This window comes from Astyanax mexicanus, chromosome 1 (genome assembly GCF_023375975.1).
Source record: "Astyanax mexicanus isolate ESR-SI-001 chromosome 1, AstMex3_surface, whole genome shotgun sequence".
NCBI classification, from domain to species: domain Eukaryota; kingdom Metazoa; phylum Chordata; class Actinopteri; order Characiformes; family Acestrorhamphidae; genus Astyanax; species Astyanax mexicanus.
Genome location: NC_064408.1, coordinates 82,160,357 through 82,184,101, shown reverse-complemented (window position 1 = coordinate 82,184,101; position 23,745 = coordinate 82,160,357). Strand labels below are relative to the sequence as shown.

The window sequence follows — 23,745 nt, the reverse complement described above, 5'->3', positions numbered from 1 at the left end:
ATAATCAGAGATTTTCTGTTACAGTGATTCGAGACAAAGTAAACTAGGGGTGACAGCCATGTAAATTTGGATATAAGCTCCTAAAGTTTGTTAGATACAATAGCCAACAGAAAGACTCAAAATATTAATTAACTATATTTAGCTCTATAAGGACATTGTAAGATTTAGATTTTAGACAATATCTAGTTTAATTCATATTTTAAGTCCTTATAAAATAAGTGTGTAAGGTGGCATCAGGTGGTCTAGCAGATTGAGGCACTGCAACAGTAATCCGGATCATCAGTTTAAATCCTGGGTCATGCTGCGGGCCATCAGCAGCCAGAGTCAGAGAGAACGAGCACAATTGGCCATGCTCTCTCTCTCTCTCTCTCTCTCTCTCTCGGTGGGTAGATGGCGCTTTTTCCCATGCCTCTAAATGTAAGGATAGTCAGCACAGGCATCTGTTGCTGATGTATCGAAGCTGACATATCTCTGCGCTGTCCTCTGAGAGCGCTGACTACCCAGTGATGCTGCATCTGCAGCAGATTGAAAAAGAGAAAAAAGACCTGACTGTGCATGTGTCAGAGGAGGGATGTGCTTGTTGTCACCTTTGTAGTATTGGGGGTATTACAAGTGATGAGCGGAGGATTTGGGGAGAAAAAGTGATCAAATTTGAGAAAATAAATTCAAAATAAATAAATAAGTGTGAAAGTTTGCATATACAGTATTTTTGTTAATTCTGTATATCCTGCTTCCTGGTGGCAGCTGCTACGCTATGCAATGCAAAATCTACGTATATATAGGTCTATGTAATTTTTAGTAGAGCAATGGCTGCGCACGGAGCTGAAAGCTAGCATTATGGGATGTAAACAATAGTTTTTAATAAGCTTTTTGTGCATGTTTAAAGTTATTAATGTCTTGTTTCAAATATCAGAGCTCTCCAGATTCTAGAAAGGAGGTGTGGAGCTACTTTAAGCCTGGATAACGGTGGAAAAAGAGATTTATTGGGGCAAATTATGCCCTGTGTCACCCAGTCTAAAGGGTGTTTGGACAAACTGTTACAATTTCTGGATCTCGGAATGCTGTGGGAGAAGGGAGGTGTTATTCATCATATTCATCAAAGGTAAGTACTTTTTATCATGTTTTACAACACCAAAAGTCTATTTTACACCAGCGTTCTCCTTTAAATGCAGCTACATGATGATGATATAACACTTAACAAAATATAAAATTATATAATTCATTACAGAAAGTGTCTAAGACTTCATTTATTTAATAAAACAGACAAAACTCACCAGAATGAATAATGTGCACATGCCATATTCCCTGTGCTCCTCTCTCCCACTGAGTCATGAGTGCACTGCTGCTGTAGAGCACTCCATAAAAGCAAACAGACTCATGGAGAAGAGCAGGAGAAATGCCTCCTCTGGGCTGCCTCGCTGCCTCATATCCGTTTCAGCGCGTCCACTTCAGACCGAGGCGATTGTTGCAATATGGAGGCTGCTGGTTTGAGTGGACAGAGTGACTGGGAGCTTCATATTAGTTCTGGCATCTCTTGCTCTCAGTGGAGAAATAAAGGCCCCACAGATAAGCGCAGTATGCTCAGTGATGAAGAAGCTTCTGTACCCCCGAGCTGACACAGACTGTGCAGGCAGACACTGGAAAACACAGCAGCACAAAGCAGCACAACTAACACTGCGAGAAACACAGAGAGAGAGAGAGAGAGAGAGAGAGAGAGAGAGAGAGAGAGAGAGGTCTGAAATTGACAAACACATTTTAATTAGTGTATGAAGATCCTCTAGTGCTGCTCATTATAACTTACTGTAAAAGTGGCCTTGCTGCTAGACCCATTACAGAAGCTCCTCCAGTAAATAATATATGAGTACCAGACTTTTACTTCTGCATGAGAACACGATGGCCTGGAGAGTGTCCTGAGCTCTGGCAGAGGAGCACATGAGTGGGTGGCACAGAAGGTGAGTGGGGGAAAAGGAAGGATCCTGCTGTGGGACGTCCTGTATCAGCCCACGACATCACCTGCCTCCTTCTTAAATATAAATGACCAGGGATATTAAGGTCTTAAGGCAATAGTTCAGGAAAAAATTAAGGAAAATTGTGTAAAATGCAGTTTTTGAGCCAAGGGCTATTTAACTTATGTACAGTTGTAAGAGGTAAGAGGATTACATACAAATAGTTGAGACATGAATACACTGTAGCAATAGATTTCTGCTACAATAAGACATTAAAAAAGTTTACTTAAGGTTTCTTTCAAACTTTCTCAAAAGCAAAAGCTCTAAAAAGAATCTATCTACAGAAGAACATCCAACATATTTCTGCAAATATTTGATTATATCTTGTACAGCAGTACAGATTTACATGGCAACACAAGGGAGTTCAAATTTGTTGTTGTCCCTCGCCTGGTGCCACGTCACTTATTAGAGTTATAAGGTCTCAGGTGTGTTTTGAAAGCAGAGCTGTTAAATTTGGTGTTTTGGGTACAATTATCTCATTCAGGTCACTGGATATTCAGCATGACACCTCATGGCAAAGAACTCTCTGAGGATGCGAGAAACAGAATTGCTGTGCTCTACAAAAAATGCCCTAGGCTATAAGAAGTGCATTAACACCCTGAAACTAAAATAAAGCATGATGGCCAAGGTCATACAGCAGTTTTCCAGGACAGGCTCCACTGACGAACAAAGAAGTTGAGTTGACAGGTTCACCATCAAATTGGCTTCAAAGAAATATACAAATGAGTGCTGTCATCATTGCTGCAGAGGTTGAAAAAGTGTGAGATCAGCATGCAGTGTTTAGACCATCCATAACACACTGCATCAACTCTGCAATCTGCAACAGCATGAATTACTAGAACCATGCCCTGTGCTCTGATAAAACCAAGATAACCTTGTTCAGCTCATTACAGCTCATTACAGTACATTACATTTGGCAGACGCTTTTGTCCAAAGCAACTTACAATAGTCAAGTACAAAAGTAATAGAAGTTAAGATATTTTTTTTAGATAGGGCTTAAAGGAGGTCAAAGGGGAGTAATAGGATAGAGGAGTGAAGGAGGGAAGAAGGAAATGGGGTTAGAAGTAGTTAGTGTGTTAGAGGTGTTAGGAGAGTAAGTGCTCTTTGAAGAGCTCTGTCTTCAGGAGTTTATTAAAGATAGCCTGAGATTCTCCTGATCTGGTAGTGGAAGCTCAGATGGTGTCCAGCATGTGTAGCGGCACCCTGGTAAGGAGTATCAAAACTGCCTCTTGCCTAATGTTTATTTAACTGTCTTTATACCTTCATGTTTGTCTGTCTGTCTTTATGTATGTATGTATGTACAGTATGCCTGTCTATCTGTGAATAAAAAAAACATATAATGCAAATTAACTTTCTTATAACTTAAATTCAAATTAGCAAAAATAGCATTTTTCATAATGCTTTCTTTTCTGCTGCTCTGCACTTCTGAATGAGCATCAGTATTCTATGCAATTTATATCAACACTGTAAAGCTGTGCAGCTTTATCTTATGTAGAATCAAATGCTTTATTTCCTGACTTCCAGCCCTCTCATCGTTCTATCATCTCACTCTGCATGCAGAAAATAAATGAAAATGATTGAGTGAACTGGACTGACTAGAGGTCAGTTTAAATCAGTTTGTTTTCAGTTTGAAGAAGTTGTGTAGAGATCTATGCATGCAAAAAGAGTTTTAGATTTTTTCTAATACATGAAAATAGAGTAAAAGGCAGAGAAGAATTTAAGCATTTAAGTTGTCTTGGTTAAACTTTGAAGGACACAGTTCATTTTTCATTCTTACTGGTTTGTAGAACCGTAATACTGTGGCTTCAAAGTGTCTAAGCAGGTAAGCGATTTTTAGCTGAACTTAACACTAAAGTCCATTCTGATCTGCTCAGAATAACACCTGTAACCCAGAAGAGCAATGTTCTCAAAAATGAGAATCACATTGTCACATTCATGTCATTGATATTGCACAATATTGCAAAAAGATTTGGAAACACACAGTACCATTAAAAGGTGTGTAATCAATTATTATAATAATTAGTGATTTGTCGAATAATAACTTATTCAGCATAGATTTAAAATGTCTAAACTATGGACCACAAGTTTTTTAACACAAGATGTTGTACTATTATTTGGAAAGGCCAAATGACACTGTATTAAAGTGCTATTATGTAGTAAATCCAGTGAATCCAAAAAATTTTTAAAAATGTAAATAATAACCCTTATATGTAAGAAGACACAAAAATAAAAATACGAGCCATTTAAAGGTGTATGAATATTTATTGGTTCTATTTTGCTTCTTTCGTAGTTCCATTTCAGTTACATAACTTATTTCAGCATTTTGTTCATAAGGACATATACACATATTTACTCCTGTTCATCACTTCGCTCTCTATCACAAATGGTTTTCTTTCTGATAACATTTTTATACTGTATGGGCCCTTCCGTCATTATTAATATTATTATATACAATCAAGGTGATATGAAAATCAAACAGCTAAAGAAATAAACCAATGCTAACAATACTTAAAATATTATAATACTGAAATATTCCTACAGTAACTGATCTTTAGAAAAGCAGAGGACTACTCTTTGTCTGGTTGAGTGGGGTAGCTTTGGTTGTAGTGGTAATACATTTTAGTACTCGTATGAGTGCGTATACAAAGCAAGGCCTGAAAATGAGATGATTTGAGAAACATTCCAGATGCTTAAAAATATCAAAAACAAACAAATAAAAAGGCTGTCCACAATGGTGCCTGAAAAAAGTACAAATGACAAGTGATCTTAAAACACTAGTCCTGATGGTAATACTGAACCCGATTCAATCCACAGCACCATTTGAGGACTGACAGCTGTAAATACTTTCCTGGTAAACATATTTCACATTTTAACAAATCACTACTTCATAAAGACATATAAACTAATACTGAGCGGCTGCAGGAAATCCTCTGATAGAGTACAAAGCAGCTAAATAAAAAAGGTGTGATATTTATATGCCAAATCTAAAATGTCATTTTCAGGATTTTTTTTATCTTTTAAGCTTGCTGAAGGCTCATGTTGGCCAACAGTGAATCAGAATAAGGAGGGAACCGAAACTAGAGACCCTTTAAAAGTGAAATGTAGACAGTTTTATGCACAAACAAAACTTATCTACATGGCTGGCCTAAATCTAAAGCTTCTAGTGTTGTCTTTAAGCTCTATTGCATTGAACTTCCATTAGGCAGTCTTTAAAATAGCTTGTGATTTTTCTTATTTTATATGTACGTACATGATTTATTTTACATTCTTTGCATGTACAAAAAAATACAATCTTCAATTATTTTTGGTTTGTTTTGATTTGTTTTCTAGGTCATTTTTCCCCATCCACAGTTTAACCTATAGTTATTGCATAATTAATTACGTAAGCTGACACATAATTCATTGCTTTTTCAATTTAAATCGCACTCCTTATAGAGACACTTGAGTCTGCATGTCCTACTTTTTCTATTAGTTTCAATGTAAAAATAAATAGACACTTTCAATTAGGCAAAATATATATATATGCTTCTACAAACACATATCTGGTATGGACTGAAGCTGCTGGTTTCAATAAGCTAGTAAGTTAGCAAAAAATATTTATTTATATATATATAAAAACAACATACTATCACCAGTGATAACTAAGGCTCCTAAGGGTTAACAGATTCCATTCTCTATCAATTAATTAAAGGCATCAGCAAAAATTCTGAAACCAGTAGTTCTCTGTCTTCGTCTTTGTCTTGTACATCTGATTGGACTTGTCGGGTAATTATGAAGCCCTTTATGAGCTGTCAAATGCATTAAAACCAAAAATGAATCCTGCAGTATCCCCCAGGGATGCATCGGGAGCTACAATCTTACACCGTCCACAATCGTAACAATCTGTTAGAGGAAGGAAAACCTTAAACTGAGCTGTGTGTAATACTCTGTAGTAAGAGCAGTCTAGAGAGAAGAAGTACTGTTCATGCCTTATTAGCCCCTACTTTTCCTCATTACTCCCTTATTAAAACTAACTGAAAATAGTCATGCATAACATTTACTTAATTTAGCAAACGTACTTTTTCATGTGGAAATGATGCACTCGAGTATACATTAATCAAATTCATGGTCTAACAACGTGCATTTCTGTTCTCTTTATGAGTAGGCCTAATTATTTCTGAGAATGTTCTAACTGTAGTTGATTTTGTAGTTTAATTTAATCCAATCATTAACTCTACATTTTAATTCTAATTCTAATACTCTTGTTTCTGTTTGTTTTTCAGAAACAAACAAGGTAAAATCTTAAAATGACAAATGATGAATTCATCGTTTAGTCCAATCAGTACTTTCCCTCGTGCTATCTAGGTAAATAAAGCCAATACAGCCAAGCAAGTGCTCCTACTGACCTAATTAACAACTAACATAATACAAAATTGACTTTCAATAATCCCCTTTAATATAGAACTCCCAAAGTATTCGCTTTGTTTCATCCACAGAACTTTAGTTTGCTAGTTAGCAACATGCCATTGGCTTGTGATTATTAGGAAGGGACTGAAGAGCAGAGAGAGAACCCAGTCCCCACTTTCTGTCAAGATTTAAAGGGTTAAAGGGAGGAGATGGTGGTGGAGGGTTGCCAAACTTGTCGCAAACATGAGAGAGAGAAAGGGATCTTTTTTAAATAGGATGTTTGATTGAAAGGCGGATGGGATGTTCCTTGTCCCAAAATTTCGTTATTTTAATAACATCCCTTCATTTTATTTTAATTCATTTTCTGCATTTATCTGGGCCAATGTAGTGTTAGAAGTTTGCTCAAGGACTCTTATTGGTGTAGCGCAGCATTTAGTCACCCAGAACGGGAACTGAACTCCAGTCTCCCACATGATGGAGTAGGTCACTGGCTGCACCACACCGCTTATGGTTTAAGATCTGTACTATTTTAAATGTATACTAGTAAATTTGCTTAGCCAATAATTATTTATTCCATAACATTTGTCATTTTTCAAAGTAGGAACAAATATTAAATTTTTTCAGGCTTATCATTTAATTTTACATTAATAGTTCAAAAAGAGGACAGTTCCTAAATTACACTGCAGTTCACTATATTTTTGCTAAGGTTGTTTTATGATATTTTTACTTGAGTAATTATTTTTACTAAATAAAATATTATTTTGAGCACAGGTTAACGTAACTCTCTACTCTTCATCATACTCTGGCTTATAAAGACAATATCTGAATGGAAGAGACTGAATTAAGCTCTTTTTCTGATTGTTGAGGAGGGCATACAGGAAGACTGCTCAATTAAAATCCAATGCAATAGATGAAAGCTAAAAGACAAAGCTAGAAAATGACACTGTTGGCAATGGTTAGCATTTGTTACATTGAATCAACCAGAGAAGATCAAGACCCAAACTAGAAACTGCTGTGGACATCTCCAGTAGAGGCTTGACAGTTCCATGACGAATGCATGCGCTAAATCATTACGACAAGCTGCTCTATGATCTAATATTAATGTGCTGTAATTTGTACCGACATTCAATTAATTCACAATGCACACTAGGGGTCAATATACCCAGTGCTAAACATTTTACATTTTATGACTAAATATAAAAATGAGTGCAGTTTGACTTACTTTCAGCTTTTTATGTGACCTTCAACAGGGTAAACTTGAAAAACGAGGTGTTTTCTGATTTCAACACCTGACAGAAGCATGTCACATTTAAATCAAATAGCGTGACTGAAGGGAAAGTTAAATAAGTTAAATAATCTGACCATAATTAAAAGCCAGCAACAATTGGCTGAAGTTGCTCCTGCCATGCCCGCTGTATATAAATCACTTCCTCCCAGGCAATTTTCTCACTGAACGCTAGCAGGCCTAATCAGCACAAACAAGACTTCATCACTGCCATTGTAAGGTTAGCACAATACAATCCAACCAGTCGAGCTGTTCGCCTCATTTCCTTACAAAGACTCGCGGCTTGCGCGTCTAGTAAACAAACAAGTAATTACTGCAGTCAAAAAAGTTTTCTAATACGATCTACATAATCCACATTAAAATTAGCCTAATTACAGCATGATTTTGAATGCATTCTTCAAAATCTATGCAAACATAAAGGATTATGTGATGATGCGGCAGGCGGTGAAATGCTTTGGTAGCATTTGCTTTTGGTAAATCTGTGAAACAGGCTGGCCACGGCCGTCTACGACGCTGCCAGCGAGTCGATACTATTATTCGTGTAAAAGCAGGAGATGAAACATCATTTTCATGTTGATTGGAATGAAAGATAATTTATCGAGCCAGCGTGAAGGTGTCTGATGTCTGAGGAACAGAAGTGTGAGGCTTTTATTAAACACAGTCCTGGCTCAGCAGGAACACCACAAAAGCGCTAAACAAATACCATTTTGTTCCATTAATAAATGTGAACAGCCCCTCCAGGCCATTCCCAGTGTTGGCACAGTTCCGTCTGTGCATAAATGGAAATCATATCTGTAAATCATAACTATAATTTGTTATGCCTTGCTGTGGTGTAAAGGGGTATTTGCTTCGATAAACTACAACCTGAACCACGGACGTTTGGCGCTTTACCCTAATGAAAGCAGCATATGCTTATACGACACAGTTAACAGCCATATGCTTTTCTGTATTTTTTTTTTCCTTTTTTTTTAAACGTACTAATCTTTAATCAGAAATCCTGAGCTGCACTTGGTGATTTGGACGTTTGAGTTACCAAAAGCCCCCTCCGCCAACAGTCTCCTACAACACCACTCTCCACGAACTTATCACGAGAAAGCACATACAGAAATAATCACAGCAGTCTTTTACACGTGTTCATGTCACGATTACTCCCCGCAATCCTAAGCGCAGATCCGCCTGTGTATTTACAGATTTAAATTGGCACTTAACAGTTACATATGGATGTCTTCCATTAGCTCTTTGCTTCAAAAATATCACTTTAAACGCTGTCTCTCCCCAGCCTCGCCTCGCCTCGCAGTCCTCCGCAGACTCGCCTCATCATCCGTCTCTTCCCTCCTTTCAGCATTTATTTCTTTTTCCTTTGTACATTTTTTTTTCTCTGGTTGTGGAGCTGGGTGCACTCCTCCCTGGCGTTCAGCGCTTGAAGTTTGCTCATAGCCAGGGGAATTAAAAGCCTTTAGTCCAGCGAAAGCAGCGGCTGCATGTTCTCCTCTTCGTTTTTCACTTTTTCTGGCCGTTTAAGCACTCCAGGCTCCACCACCGACTGGGACCTGCACACATAAATAAAATATGATCAGCATCAGAGGAAGCAGTGCTCAGCAACAAGCCACCGCTAACAATGGATTGTGTTTGTTATTGACTGTCTGTATAAAGTACAAATAAGCGTACCCCAAATTACACTGGCTCAAACAAACACACACACACACAAAAACCTACAGAGAACTGTACAAAGATATACTGTATTATTTAAGAAGGCTGAGCAAACACAAAACCTCTAGGAATATATTTTGTCTTAAAAATATGTAAGAAGTGTTTACACAGCAATGGAAAATATTGTTATTATCAGTACATTCTCAGTGACTGCACACAATCAGTGTTACAGTTTGAGTTTTTCATGGTATGATGACCTAACATGGGAGCAGCTGTGGTCTAAAGATTTATAAACAGTAGGCTTGGCACCAGAAGGTCACAGGTTCAATCCCCTGAACCAGCAGGATGTGGGGGAGTGAAGAAACAGTGTCTTCTTCCCATCAGGTTTCCTAGCTGAGTTTTTTTTTTTTTTTAGCAAGGCACCTAAATTCCAATTGCTCCCCAGAGTGCTGAGGTAGCAGTAAAATGCATTTTACTGTTGTGCAATGACTGTAAACTAAGCTTCTATTTTCTCATTTGCTGTGTACTGTATGAAGTCAATACCTAAAAGCAAGAGACTGAATCAATGACTCTTTCTGATTGGTGAGATTGAGGACACAGTGTAAGACAATTTAAAGCAAAAGTGAAAATTTAAACAGTAATATCCACACTCACACATTTGAAATTTATTTTACTGGTGTAATCCTTGAATATATTTTTTGTACAATTTATCTGTCCTCCAAACAAAACATTTAATACTAATTGTGAGGTAAGAGCAAGCGCAAAACATCTTTGTACATTACTTTATATGTAACACACACAAAAAAAACAAAAGGAAACAAATGCAACTAAAGCAGATACCATTGCAAACTTCTGTGCATTAATATAATGAAAGGTTTATTCAGAACAGCTGAGCTACAGTATATGGTTTTGTGTGCACAGTTGATGTTTGTTAAGGTAAAGTAGGATTTTAAATTTGTTTCTATTGATATCATTGAGTAGCATGTTCATATTGTTCTTAGTAAAATGGGTCAGTGTCAAAAACTGTGGCTTTCATTGGGTTATGTTTCATCACTGTATAAAAAGAAGCTGGAATTGTTATTTAATGCTCGGTTAATTAATACAATTAATGAATTAATTAAGTTATGAAAATATGTGCATTAATATGCAGTCACAAACAGTTAGCTTTGTTCCTTTATTTTCTGCATTTTAAAAGAAGTGTGCCGGCAACTTTCACAAAAAAATACTATTAATGTTACAAGTGTAGATAAAAAGGCGAATACAGACACAATTTGCCTGAGGATTAAAGGGTTAAAGTGGATCTTTGCAGTTTCACAGTGACTGCACTTTGTGGTGATTGAGCCAGGGAAGGTCATTTAATAGAAGAAAAAAAAAAATGTCAACCTCGGACACAGCACTGGCCTATTTTGGATTTATATCCCTAGTAGAGGCATAAGCAGCTTTAGAGACAGAGTGCTACTATTCATCATGCACAAATCTGGGACAGTTGACTGCGACAGATGCGTTTATACTGCCATCCTGTAGCATCATGACAGTCGGAGGACACAAAACAACACACAGTCTCTGTACCTGTTTATAGGTATAAAACAAACCTTTGTGTTTTCTCACATATGTAAAAAGCACAATCAGTGATGTATAATAGGTGGGCAATGTAATACTATGATCATAATATCAAAATAAGCTTTTCTGAGTGTAAAAGTGTAAATCCAGCACATCTATAGCACTGAACTACATAAACTCTGTAGTAGCTGAGTGAAACAAGCCTATTTTGCTTGTCCTGCTTTAAATATTTTATTTATTGACTGATTATATATCTACTGAATTCACAAAAAAAGTTTTTTTTTTTATAATTGTATTTGTCAACTGTATTTTGTCATAACATTTTACTATGGCTACAGTTTATCTAATGTCCATTATGATATATTCACAAACAGTGTGATGCATACTGCATCTTTAAAATGTCTTGGCTACAGATGTTCTCATCCAGACCAAGCACTTTAATGCTGAATATGAGCTGATAACAATGTAATATTTGGGTTTTCTTAAATGATAAATACATGTTCTTTAGGTAGGACAAACCTGCAATTATTTCAGTAAAATTACAATGTACATATTGTGACATTCTGGACTTGGGTTTTGTTCTTAACCTGAATTCTTTAATTTTACTATTTTCTAGTAATTTTACTATTTTCTGACTAGAACCACATGCAAGAGAAACTGGAGAAGGTCCAGCTTTTGCTACAATCTTATTTTTCGTTATATGCCCTCAAAATGAACCCTAGGCCAAGTTAAATGAATAAACGATGAAATATAAGAAGTGAGTTTTGTCTCTGTCGTTAAAATAGTAATTGAATTAAGTTACTTTTGGTGGTAATTTTTACCACCTGTTTAAAACATATGTGTGTATATATATATGTGTCTCCTCAAAATTAAAACTGTTTATGATGCTTCTGCTGCAGATACTCTAAATTCATTTATTTTACAAAACAGTTTCTAAACTGGATCAGGCCTAAATTAGCCAATATCTGACCCATAAATATGTGCCTGAATCAGACCTGATCACAATTCATTGATTGTGTTGATTACGTTATCTCTAAAATGTTATAAATTTACCACGTTGCATTCTCTAATTATTCATTAGAATTTTCATCTTTGGATGAAATATTGTAAGCCTTATGTTTTTAGCATCTGTGGATTAGACACGTTAGAAACTACACTGTAGTACAAATGCAGAAAAAGGCCTTTTAGAGAATGCCCACATGATTGTTCAGGAGCAGACAATGGCAACTACGTGTAGTTAATTACTCTGACTAATGTAACCTTTTTATGGCCTGTGGGTGAGGCCGGCGTTTTTGCGGGGAGACATTATCTATTATTCATGACACTGTTACGTAAAGGAATAATTGGTAAAATAATAAATCGTTCTGCTTGGGGAAATCAAAGTGTCATCGGATAAAAATGCGCAGTGTGTTTTGTTAGTGGCTGGGGAGGCAGAAATGTCAGCTATGATACATCTAACTCACACTGATCTGCTGATCCCACACAGTTTTCAGCGAGCGGTGGAGGAAAAAAAAAATGGTAAAGCTGGTGTACTTCAGCTACAAGGCCTTGATGGACACCAACAGTGGGATTTGCAAAGGGAGCAGTACGATGCTGCCGTGCCTTGGGCTGTAGTGCTCTTTTTCTGCTCTGTCACACGTCTACACACCTTTCCTCAGTGAACTCTCGGTGGTGCAGCAGCAGTGGAGGCAGAAGTGGAAAAGTCAGATCATTGCCAAAGGTAAAGCTCCATCGCGTCTGTTCATGCTCCAGAGCCTGCGACTCCGGTGTATCACTCATTGAGTGCAGCTCATGGCAGCATCTTTTATGTCTAAAGCTGATTTCATGACCCAGTAAGTCGAGACACCCCTGGAGACAATCAGGAAGACGATGAACTGCTGTTTCTAGACCTCGTCGTAAATGTTGTCCCTCAGCCTAGACATTTTCTGATGTCCTAGGTTTGCTTCTTTAGTATGCACTGAAATGATGAGGCTAATGTAGCTAAGAAATAGAAGCTTACAGTTCATCAGTGAGCACTGCTCTAAAACCATCTAAAACCAGTTACCACACTAATTTTCCAAGTATTCTGAAATACTTTTTACAGTGTATATATAGTATTTATAGTGACAGGTATATAAATACCGTATATCAGCCTTTTCAGTTTATAGTTCTGTAGACCTGTGTAGTCATGGTGAAGTTGCGTGTTGAGTGTTTCAGCACACAATGCTCTTTGAATGACACACAATACAGGTTGGCCAATCAGAACAGACCTCAATCATAATCACAATAATAATAACAAAAATAGAACATGAAACAATGACTTTTACTTTGCGCTCTATTTTAGTGATCTATAGGTGAGCTATCAACCGCACATTACAAATCTTGATTTAGGGTCGTGGCAACACAAAAAATATACCTTTCATGGCTGGAAATGCACAAAAGGAGTGTAATAATTTTCTACATTATTTTAAAATATACATTCTACATATACATATACATTTTATATACAGCCTATGGTCTGGGCGAGCACATGACACTACACAAATAAGTGTGAAAACAGGACGTAAATAACAGAAACTGTAATAAATCCTAAATATTGCAACAAAAATGGTTTTAGGTGCAGAAAAAGATGGTTTATTAAGAAAGGAAAAAAGCAAAAAAAAAAAAAAAAAACTAATGGAAAAAGTGATGACATATAAGGGGGATGTCAGGTATTACGGCCTACCAGAACTATTTGTTGCAGTTATGTTCCCATTCAATGGATGGGAAGAGTAATAGAGTGATTTCAGTTACTGAGTGACTGCTCCAAACATCTAGTAGATGATAGAAATCCCTGTACAGTATGTCATGCACTGCAGTGAGTGAGTATCTAGTTTAGTCATGCCTGTCTTCAGGTATTACTGCTAAAGAGCAGCTGATGGAAACAATCGTTAGTTCAGATTTTCTTCTACTGCCTTTTTGACGTTCAGACCTAACTGTAGGTAAAAGCAAAAAAAATCACTGCCCACTGAAAGAGAGGTGGACTGCATTGTAACAAGGCTTCAGTGTATGTGACTGCACACAGCGTTCCAGCCTTTCTGAGAACTGCTGCTCATTTTCCCTTCTTGTAAGCAGCTCATTGATGTGCTTTCAGGCAGCCCTACCAACGTTACAAAAGAACAAACACAAGCAGCAAATAAACTGTGTATTTCTACACTTTGTCACCAAACAACTCCACATAATTAATTACTCATAGAACATTGATCAATGCAGTTCACATCAGAACAATTTCAGCCATTCTAACCCATCTCACTGCATCTCTCATTAATCAAACATTCCCTGCAACCAAAAACTACTTTTAACTTAAGCCTTGTTCTGTATATGGGCTACAGATGTAGGTGATACAAGACCCTTTTTCTGCAGTAAAATAATTTATTTACATTCTGAAAATTTGAGGGATCTGAAATCTCCTACAGGACATTTGGAGACTGCTCCACTTAATAATTCCAGATCAGTAACAGCAATCAACTCAAAATCTGCATGTTTGAAAATAGACGTAGAAACTAGACAAAACTTAACAAAATTAAAGTTTTGGAGGACGTGAAATGTCCTCTGTCTGATTTGTAGTCAGATTTATTGATTTTAAAATGAAGTTCCGCAAAGAGCCGATTTTAGGATGTTCTTCATTATCCTCTGACATTAGCATATTTATTTATTGAATATTTTCTTTTACAATTACAATTTTGATTTTCAGTAACATTCCTTATTAAACATGAAAGCTTTTTATGTAATGCTTGAATAGAAATCCTCAAGATTTATTGGTGTAATGTCAGGCAGACAATTGACAAAAATCCTGGCCTGTTAAGGGGTTAATAAACGGCACCCTCCCCCCAAACACACAGGGAGCATATTCAAATTCCTATTTATGTTCATCTTCAACAAACTCATCTCCATCCACTCCGCTGGCAACACAGTGTAACTCAGTGTAATGATGCAATAACTCCATAACAGCATGAAGAACACACAAACATTAATCAACAAGCGTTCTCTTAATCCTCTGAGATACCGCAAATGATTACAAAGACATGTAATCATTTCGTATTCATTACTTCTCACTTATACGAGAGATCATTTAATAAGCTAGAAATAACATATTCATTTTGGCCTTTCCATCCAAACCACAGTTTTATGCAAAGGCTTGTGTGCCCCTGGTCAAATGACCAAGTTCTGTTGAGTGAAAATGAATAAAAAAAGTGAATAAATCTTCTACAAGAAACAAACTTGAGGATATAAAGAAATCTGCAAACAATTTTAGACACAATTCCAATATACTTTGCGAATTATTTCTGAATAGTTTTTGAATATATTAAACCATGCATAATGTGATATTACTTTTTTGCAATATGTGACACTACACAAACTGTGCTCTCTGTAGTACTTTAATTTCTATACTTTTTCACCAAGAATATTTAAATCATATATAATTTTTTTTTTTTCAAATTATCTGCGCTGTTGCAATAGAATGTATGTGTACAGAGTAGAAATAGGTCAATGATGATTTTTTTTATTTTAAGAGTTTGTTCTAGATTGACCCTAGACAAGACAATTTCAAAATTAATCTGGTGTTCATTTGAGATTGGCGTTTTGTATATTTGTATGTGTATATTTGTATAAAAAAAAAAAAAGCAATAATATGTTACATTGTATTACAGTAAAACAACTTAATAATAAAGCCATTATTGCCTCACATTTAACAAAATAACAACATCATAACATGCATCACTTAATCAAATTAAATATGCGATACACATAATTTCTTTTGGTAACAGCAATACAAATTAAACTTACTTTGATTCTAGATGCCAAGAACCTTTTTGACTTCACTCTTACTGATTTGGCAGACTGAAGTTTCTCCACAAGGGGGCAATAACAGCTCTCAGGTGTTTTGTGTTTAGTTCAGTAAAGAAAAAAGCTTGAGTTTTACATTATTAGGGTCTCAAGAATGCTTGTAATTAGTTTGTTATTAACTATAATAATTCAGCATACAAATTAATTTTACAAAGTAATTTTGTCGCTGTGTGATATAAAGTAGCATAAATGTCCACCTGTAGTTTCTTAGCATTAAGTCTTATCAAGCTCGTCTCTAGCTTTAAACGCTGACTAGGTTAAGACTACAGACAACCAGCAACTGTATCCAAAACCACAATAATCTTTCCCACAGGCCTCTACTAACAATGTGGAGGCCTGTTTTGTCTATAGCTGGAGCTGACCCTGACTGGTGGTGTAGATCATTTGATTTTGTCATGTATTAGTCATATATTTAATATCATATATATTTTTTTATGTTTTACCCTCCTCACTTACCATCATGCTAAGTTTTCCTATATGACTTATACTTTACATTAAAGGTACTTTACTTCTTTTGCTAAAATCCACTTTTTCTTGTTGTTTGTGAACTACAGAAGGTCTCTCTGAGTTGTATATGCATGCTGCATTGGCTTGGCTCGGGACCCCCCAAAGACAGGAGCTAACAGCGTTAGGAACAGCATAGCAAGTTTGTTCCTGTTTTATTTGTGCAAATAACACATCAGTAGCCCAGTAACTCAGAGCTAAGGAACAAATTGTTAGAATTTGTCTGTGGAACACCACCAGCGATGTACAAATAAGATAGGTAGGTGTGCGTTTAAAACGGTGGATTTTTACTTTCTGGACCTGAACTACCCACCTCTGTGTAAGTAACTAGGTTTAACATAGGATCTCCGGTGGATTTTGCATTTTACAGAGACTCTAAGACTAGGTCATTGGTTAAACTGCACTTAGCAGGGCATTACACATGTTGTAAAGTAATATATGACATTTTAAACACTGTTATTAGTGTAAAAATGTCTTTAATTTAAAACATTTCTAACTGTTGTTCGTCTCACTGCCTCGCAGTGCTGTTAGCCAAGCAGAGCTGATATGTTTGCCTGTATGAATATTCATGAGCACACTCATGCACACTCCTCCACGGAACTAAAGCAGTGTTATACTGGATTACCAGTATTTACAAAAACCAGCTCACAGGCATTTATTCATAATAGAGACCACAACTATACATTTTAAATTTAATGAGAAAACAACAGAATAAGACCTTTAAAATGTTATTACATTGTGCTTGCCTGGCTGTATTGTTGTAGGCTATGAGAGCGAGTTACAACAATCTCAGCTTCTGAGAGTAGCTTTATATTGCTTAATACTACAGTGACCACTCATGCACCAATACAGGATTATGCCATCAGCATTTGTAAAATAGTAGAAAAAAAATATATGATATAAACTGAGCAAACCTATTTTAGTTTAGTTGGATAAACAAATACAATTCATTTGGCATGCTTAATATGCACAGTATGTCCAGAGAGCCTCTGTAATATAATATACATTGAAGTAATTTAATTGTTTTATGCAGTTATAGGGGTTTTGTGTAAGCCCAAAAAGATATATTACAGCATTTCTTTTAATGTAGTGAAAGTGAGCGAGAGCGAGCAAGCGAGAGAGTGAGCGAGAGCGAGAGAGAGAGAGAGAGAGAGAGAGAGATAGAGAGACCAACTGACCTTTTCATGGTTTTTGGGGACAAGTCTTTCTCCAGGTCCTTCACTGACAGTGTGTAGGACTCAGGGCAATAGTCAGTCTCCTCATCATAAGCGTGATCCAGCAGCGTCCTGGCCCACGTCCCCATGTCGTAGGGTGGCAGCATGCCTCCCAATTCAGAGGGCAGAATCTCCGGCACGATCAGCTGGTGTAGACTATTCAGATTATTCCCATGCATGAAGATCTACACAAACAACACAGCAGGGAGGAGAAACAAGCAGATCATGACTTATCTGAGGCCTGTGTGTGCCTGCACTAGTGATACTGATGTAGCACTATCAACACAGTCAGAGTAAAGTGCATCTATTTAATGGAACAGCTGATTTTTTTTTATATAATATTCCATCAACACAGACTGCTTTTAAGTTAACAAATAGGAAGTCAATGTGTCTCTTATGTTAATAGAAATATTTGACATTTTAAAATATTCAACAATACAGAATGGTTGACATTTTAATAATTCACATTAGGGATGAGCTAACATGTTCATCTGAAAATAGCTATTCTAATCTGCACACACCACACAAACATTCACATTTGCGACACAGCAGGAAGGAGGCAAACAGTTAATGACTATCAGAGGCCTGCTTGTCCGTTATCTAGCGACATTCTATCAGGTTATTGATGTCTGAGCTAATCTGATTAGCTTTCTCTCTCTCCCTCTGTTCCGCTCTCTCACCCTTTTTCTTGTTTTGTCCTTCAGGAAGGGCCGGATGACCGTGTACAGAGCGTGGATGTACCACGGCTGGTTCACAAAATGGATCCCTCCGAATCTGGCTGGAAAACTGTCCTGTAAGCATCAGAAAATACAAAAATGAAATAAGCATCTTCAGGTATTGACCTGCATTCATGTATTATCACACAGAGTAATATTAAATGACCAAATTCACTACTAAAAAAATGCATATATACATTTATCCCTCCCTACATCCATCTTTGCCACAAACTCATTTCATCTCTCAGTGGTACGCAGGACAAGCCCTGGCTTTATGATAATGACATGTTTTAGCGATCTATACGGTTATGAATTATACTCTGTAATCTGTACAGATCATTTTATGCCACAGATAGTAGAATAATTCAATAAAAAGCATATTATGAACTTTTAACTATAAAGAATATTTATACCATTGATTGAAACCAATGATTTTAAACAAACTGGACATAAAGCTGCTCATTCACATTGATGGGCTTTATTTGCTAAGTAAACACAATGTATATAAGTACAATCAACGTCAGACAAATGTATTAAGGTCATCTCTATATATTGTAAGATAAGTAAATAACATGTCATCATGACAGGCTTATTTCTATCCCATATGAAAAAAATAGAACTACTAAAAAAGCAACTATTCTACAAAAAGAAACAGCATTAAAAAAGAAACAAATCACTTTAAAACTAAGCCAGGCTCCTCATGAGTCTCCTCATCCCTGAGCTTCCCCACTGGCACCCCGTGAAAAATGGTCAATTATGTCAACCATTAGGTTGCTTTTAAGTACTTGCATGTCCTAGATTATAAGAAGGATTACTCCAAGAAAGATGAGTAAGCACCTGACTCTCCCCAGATCACACTGAAAGCTGAGGTTTAATCCCCACTCAACGGTTATCCACATTTATAAGCCTGACTTGAATCATCCCCGCTATAAAGCCTCACATCAGCTCGCGTAACCCAGGTTAGAGCTGTCTGATTATAAACAGCTTGCTCTTAACCTATGAAGATAATGAGCTGAACTGAAGCATGACAAAATGCTGGCTTACATGAAATGTTAGGCAGTTTAATCTGAGCTGTGCCAAATCTTGGCATTGCAGTATATTTTACCACGATTACTGGAGCAGTAGTTAGTCTGAGAGTGTGACTGTGGATATATTCTAAAATAAGTATTTGAGAATAAAATACTGTCAAGGTGATTTCATACACATTTATTATGAAATCCTCATAAAGCTAATGCATACATTTAAATGTGCTATGTATGATATAGCTTTACCAATCCAAATACCTGTTTATGTTTAAAATATAGCAAAACATATTTTGCTATATTTTTTAAATATAGCATCTTTTAAATATTACGAATAAATATTTTTAAATTAAATATTAAGAATAAGCAACATTGGTTTCCACCAAGACATTTGGGTACATGATTAGACCATTCCTCAAATTTCATATGCCTTTTGTAATGTTATATGTGTGAAAGGGACTCTGAAGGCTGAAAGGGATGCTGACTCTGTTCTGTAGGCCTCAAGCTCCCAGAGCAGACTGAGCCTGGCGCTGGTGTTGGTGTTGATGGTGGAGAACAGCTGGGCCACAGGGCCACCAGGCCAGAGTCTGCGTCTGGCAGCAGGCCTCAGGCTCACAGGAGGCTGCTCTGGCATCACATCACACACACAGGCTCAGCTGACAGCAAGCAGTGAGAGAGAGAGAGAGAGAGAGAGAGGGCACAAGGCCGGGCCAGATCTCTAATGCAGGCTCAGTGAGTATTAATACAACTGATTCTATCAAAACAACGGATTCTTTCAATACAACTGATTCTTTCATTCAATGGAATTGATTATTTTAATATAACTGATTATGTCAACTAATTCGATGGAATTGATTCTTCCAATATAACTGACTCGGTCAACTAAAGTGATTCTTTCAACTGAACTGATTCTTTCAATAGAACTGATTATTTTAACACAACTAATTCTTTCAACACAACCGATTCTTTTAGCAGAACTGATTCATTCAACAGAACTGATCATTTCAACATAACTAATTATGTCAACTGAACTGATTTTTTTAATGAAACTGATTCTTTTAACACAACTGATTCATTCAACAGAAATGATTCTTTAAACACATGATTCATTCAACAGAATTTATTCTTTAAACACATGATTCATTCAACGGAATTGATTCTATAAACACAACTGATTCTTTTAGCAGAAATAATTCATTCAACAGAAATGATTCTTTCAACACAACTGATTCTTTTAACACAACTGATTCTTTCAACATAAATGATTATTCAACAGAATTCTTTCAATAGAACTGATTCTTTCAGCACAACTGATTCTTTTAGCAGAAATAATTCTATAAACACAACTGATTCTTTTAACACAACTGATTCTTTAAACACAACTGATTCTTTCAACATAACTGATTATTCAACTGAATTATTTCAACAGAACTGATTCTTTTAACACAACTGATTCTTTTAACACAACTGATTCTTTAAATATAACTGATTATTCAACTGAATTCTTTCAATAGAACTGATTCTTTCAGCACAACTGGCGTCACCTTTGAGCTTGATGGGGAGAGTGCGCCATCTACCCACTCGGAGGGAGCAAGGCCAATTTTGCTTCAAACCTGCGACCTCCTGTTCATAGTGGCAGCGCATAAGACCACTGGACCACTCAGCGCCCTATTTCCACAGAACTGAGAATTGATAGAACTGATTAATTCAACAGAATTAATTCTTTCAACACAACTGATTCTCTCAATGATCCTGCGCTGTGTTTTCCCAAATGCATGTCAGCAAACATAACTCTTAAATGCATGAGCAAATGTGAACACGCTTTCTGCCAGTTAACATGCTCACAATACAAGAAGCTTTTTGTGAAATTAGCTTCTGACTGATTCAGCAGAAATGATCTCCTAACAAATACAATGAATTAAGATGAACTGATTTTTGCAACACAACCATTTCATTAGCACAGCTGTTTCATTCAATCAAACTAATTCTTTCAGCAGAACTGGACCAAATCTTTATACAAAACAGATTCATTTATCAGAACTGATTATTTCAAAATGACTGATTCCTTTAACAGACTACATCAAATCTTTAAACAGAACAGATTCATTTAGTAGAGCTGATTCTTTTAAAATGACTGAATCTTTTAACAGATCTGTTTTTTAAGAGAACCGACACTTTCCACACACCTCTAATCTCACTGATAGGATTGGGGTACATTCTAGAGAGCATTGTAAAACACAAAAGACAAACTCAGAATCCATCATGGCTGATTCTTTCAGCAGTGTGATCAGCTGAAGCCTGATTGATCTGAGCCACCAAACTACAAAAGAGGAAAAAGAAGGGGGCGGAGAGTGGTACAGCAGAATTGAATGTGAACAGATGGACATGGGCTTGTCCTCTTCACTGTGCTGATGCTGTTTAGTGAAAGAACATGTTTAGTGTAAGAACTTACAGCCAGAAATACAGATATTTAGCAGTTTTCTTACAGCAATACTGAGAAGAAGCCAAGTTTATACAAAGAACATACGAATAAAAGAAACAGATTATTTTAGTAATCTGCCAAGCGCCATGAATCATATTTTTACCAAGTGGTACTTGAATTTAATCATTGAATGAAAAACATCACTCATCAGGTCTAGACAAGTGATTACTTTAGAGAGACGACATAATAAATGGTCTATAATCGAAATTTGCATTCTAATGAATGCTGATGTTTGAGTACACAAAATTACTGGAAGAATAAAGAAGCAGATAACAATAACACATGCTAGGTACTGTACTTCTTCTTTAATACATAAAACCGGGTACAAAAATGTAATATACCAAAATATAAAAAAAAAAACATTGTGGACATTTTTTATCCCTTAGCCCACCAAACATTACACTCCAAGACTTCCCATGCGAAAAAAAGTTTGGGCACCCTTGAACTAAAGCGAGTGGTCTAGTACATTGGTCCACACCACAAATGTATGCATTATTAGTGTTAAATCAACAATAATAATGATAGTTTAAAACTGTCACAATTATATTACAATATTTTCATGATTTACAGTATCTGTCTGTTTGTAAGGTTTCAACACAGAGAAAATGCGTTAGCAGTAGCAGATCCTTAAAAAACTGCTATTCAGATACTCTTGTATGCACAGCACAATCCTTTTTATTCAGTTTTTCCTGCACATCATCCAGTTAGATAGCACGATCTACACTTTCTGTAATGAAATGTAGAGTGTGGTCAGTGTTCTTTTCCCATGGATGATATCTGTAATATGTTAAAAAAGCATACCTTTGATACAATAAGTAACTTCATTATGATACAACAAAAAATCATCATATTGCCTACCTCTACTGCGAAAGTTAATGACTGCGGTAGTTTATCAATGTAACATTAACTAGTTGCCTTCTATATTTTTATTTTATATTCTTTTACTTTTATGTGTCACGTTATGATGTAACGTTTATTAGGTATAACAATTTACAAAATTAATAACTGAATTTGATACAGCACAGTTGTGTCTTGATTCATTTTTAATACAGCACCTAAAAATATACCTTGTGTTATTATGTGATTGTTTCCGTTTAAAATTTATTAGAGCATTAAGAGTGATAAATGATGTGCTATCTAATTTACAATCTAAGGCTATGTCCACATTACAAACCCTGTTAATCGATTCAATTCATTTTTTCCTATCCTAAAAGAAGACAGATTCTTGCAGGGAATATGATTTTGGCTTAACAGTGTGCTGGCTGATAACAACAGGACTAAAGAGTGCTGGAAAAAATATTTTGAAAAATGTATTCACATCTGAAATATGAAAGTGACTTAAATTTTATTTGCGTAGAATGTGACATGTCACATTTGCATCATATTAAGGCAAAAAATATCTAATTTGTGTCGCTGCAGCCTGGTAACACAAACGTATCCTTATATTTATTTACTCAAGATACCCAACATACACTGAAGAGAAGTGTGCTTTTCCTCCTAGTACAGTAAAGAGGGAATCATTTTTTTTCTAAAGCCGGGATGATCTGCCTTTACTGTGGGCTTGCTGGCTTCATTTTAATTATACTTCATGCACTATAATCAGTACTGAAATCAGTATTAAAACTATTTTTTTTGGCTCCAGTCTCTTGAATGTATTATTTAATTCCCACATGCAGTACACTGAGAGGCTGGTATTGAGCGATACGACATGATACACTGTTTACTTAATTGAAAATCAGGATCTATTGTAATTGTGTTGCTGATAGAGTATAATTATAGAATTTGTTAAACAAGCAAATATAAATGAGTCATGCAGGTAAATCTGTCTCAGAGGATGCACCAACCCTGGTCAAAGCTATCTTGGTCCCCTGTGCTTTTTTTGATCAGTCGAAAGGAGACTTCTATGAAGAGGAAGTAGGTTTCTATATAAGTGACCCATTTTCTCATTAATAGCAACACAGCACTTAGTGGAGCATTAGGCTATCCGGCAGCTTATATAGATTTTGGCAACTGAGCTGATCGAATATGTGGTCAGGCAGGGGTGCATGTAGAGT

The 23,745-nt window shown here is 36.3% G+C and overlaps 1 protein-coding gene across 1 annotated transcript in view; it reads right to left on the bottom strand.

The window, feature by feature from the left end:
• Positions 1–4,248: 4,248 nt before the first annotated feature.
• Positions 4,249–23,745, bottom strand: part of clvs2 (clavesin 2) — a 41,824-nt gene continuing 22,327 nt past the window's right edge. The window contains exons 3-5 of the mRNA XM_007255397.4: positions 18,152–18,262; positions 17,436–17,656; positions 4,249–9,227 (exon numbers count right to left, since the gene is read on the bottom strand). Of these exons, the coding sequence (XP_007255459.1) occupies positions 9,134–9,227; positions 17,436–17,656; positions 18,152–18,262 (426 nt within the window). The 3' untranslated portion in view covers positions 4,249–9,133. The remainder of the gene's footprint in view (positions 9,228–17,435; positions 17,657–18,151; positions 18,263–23,745) is intronic.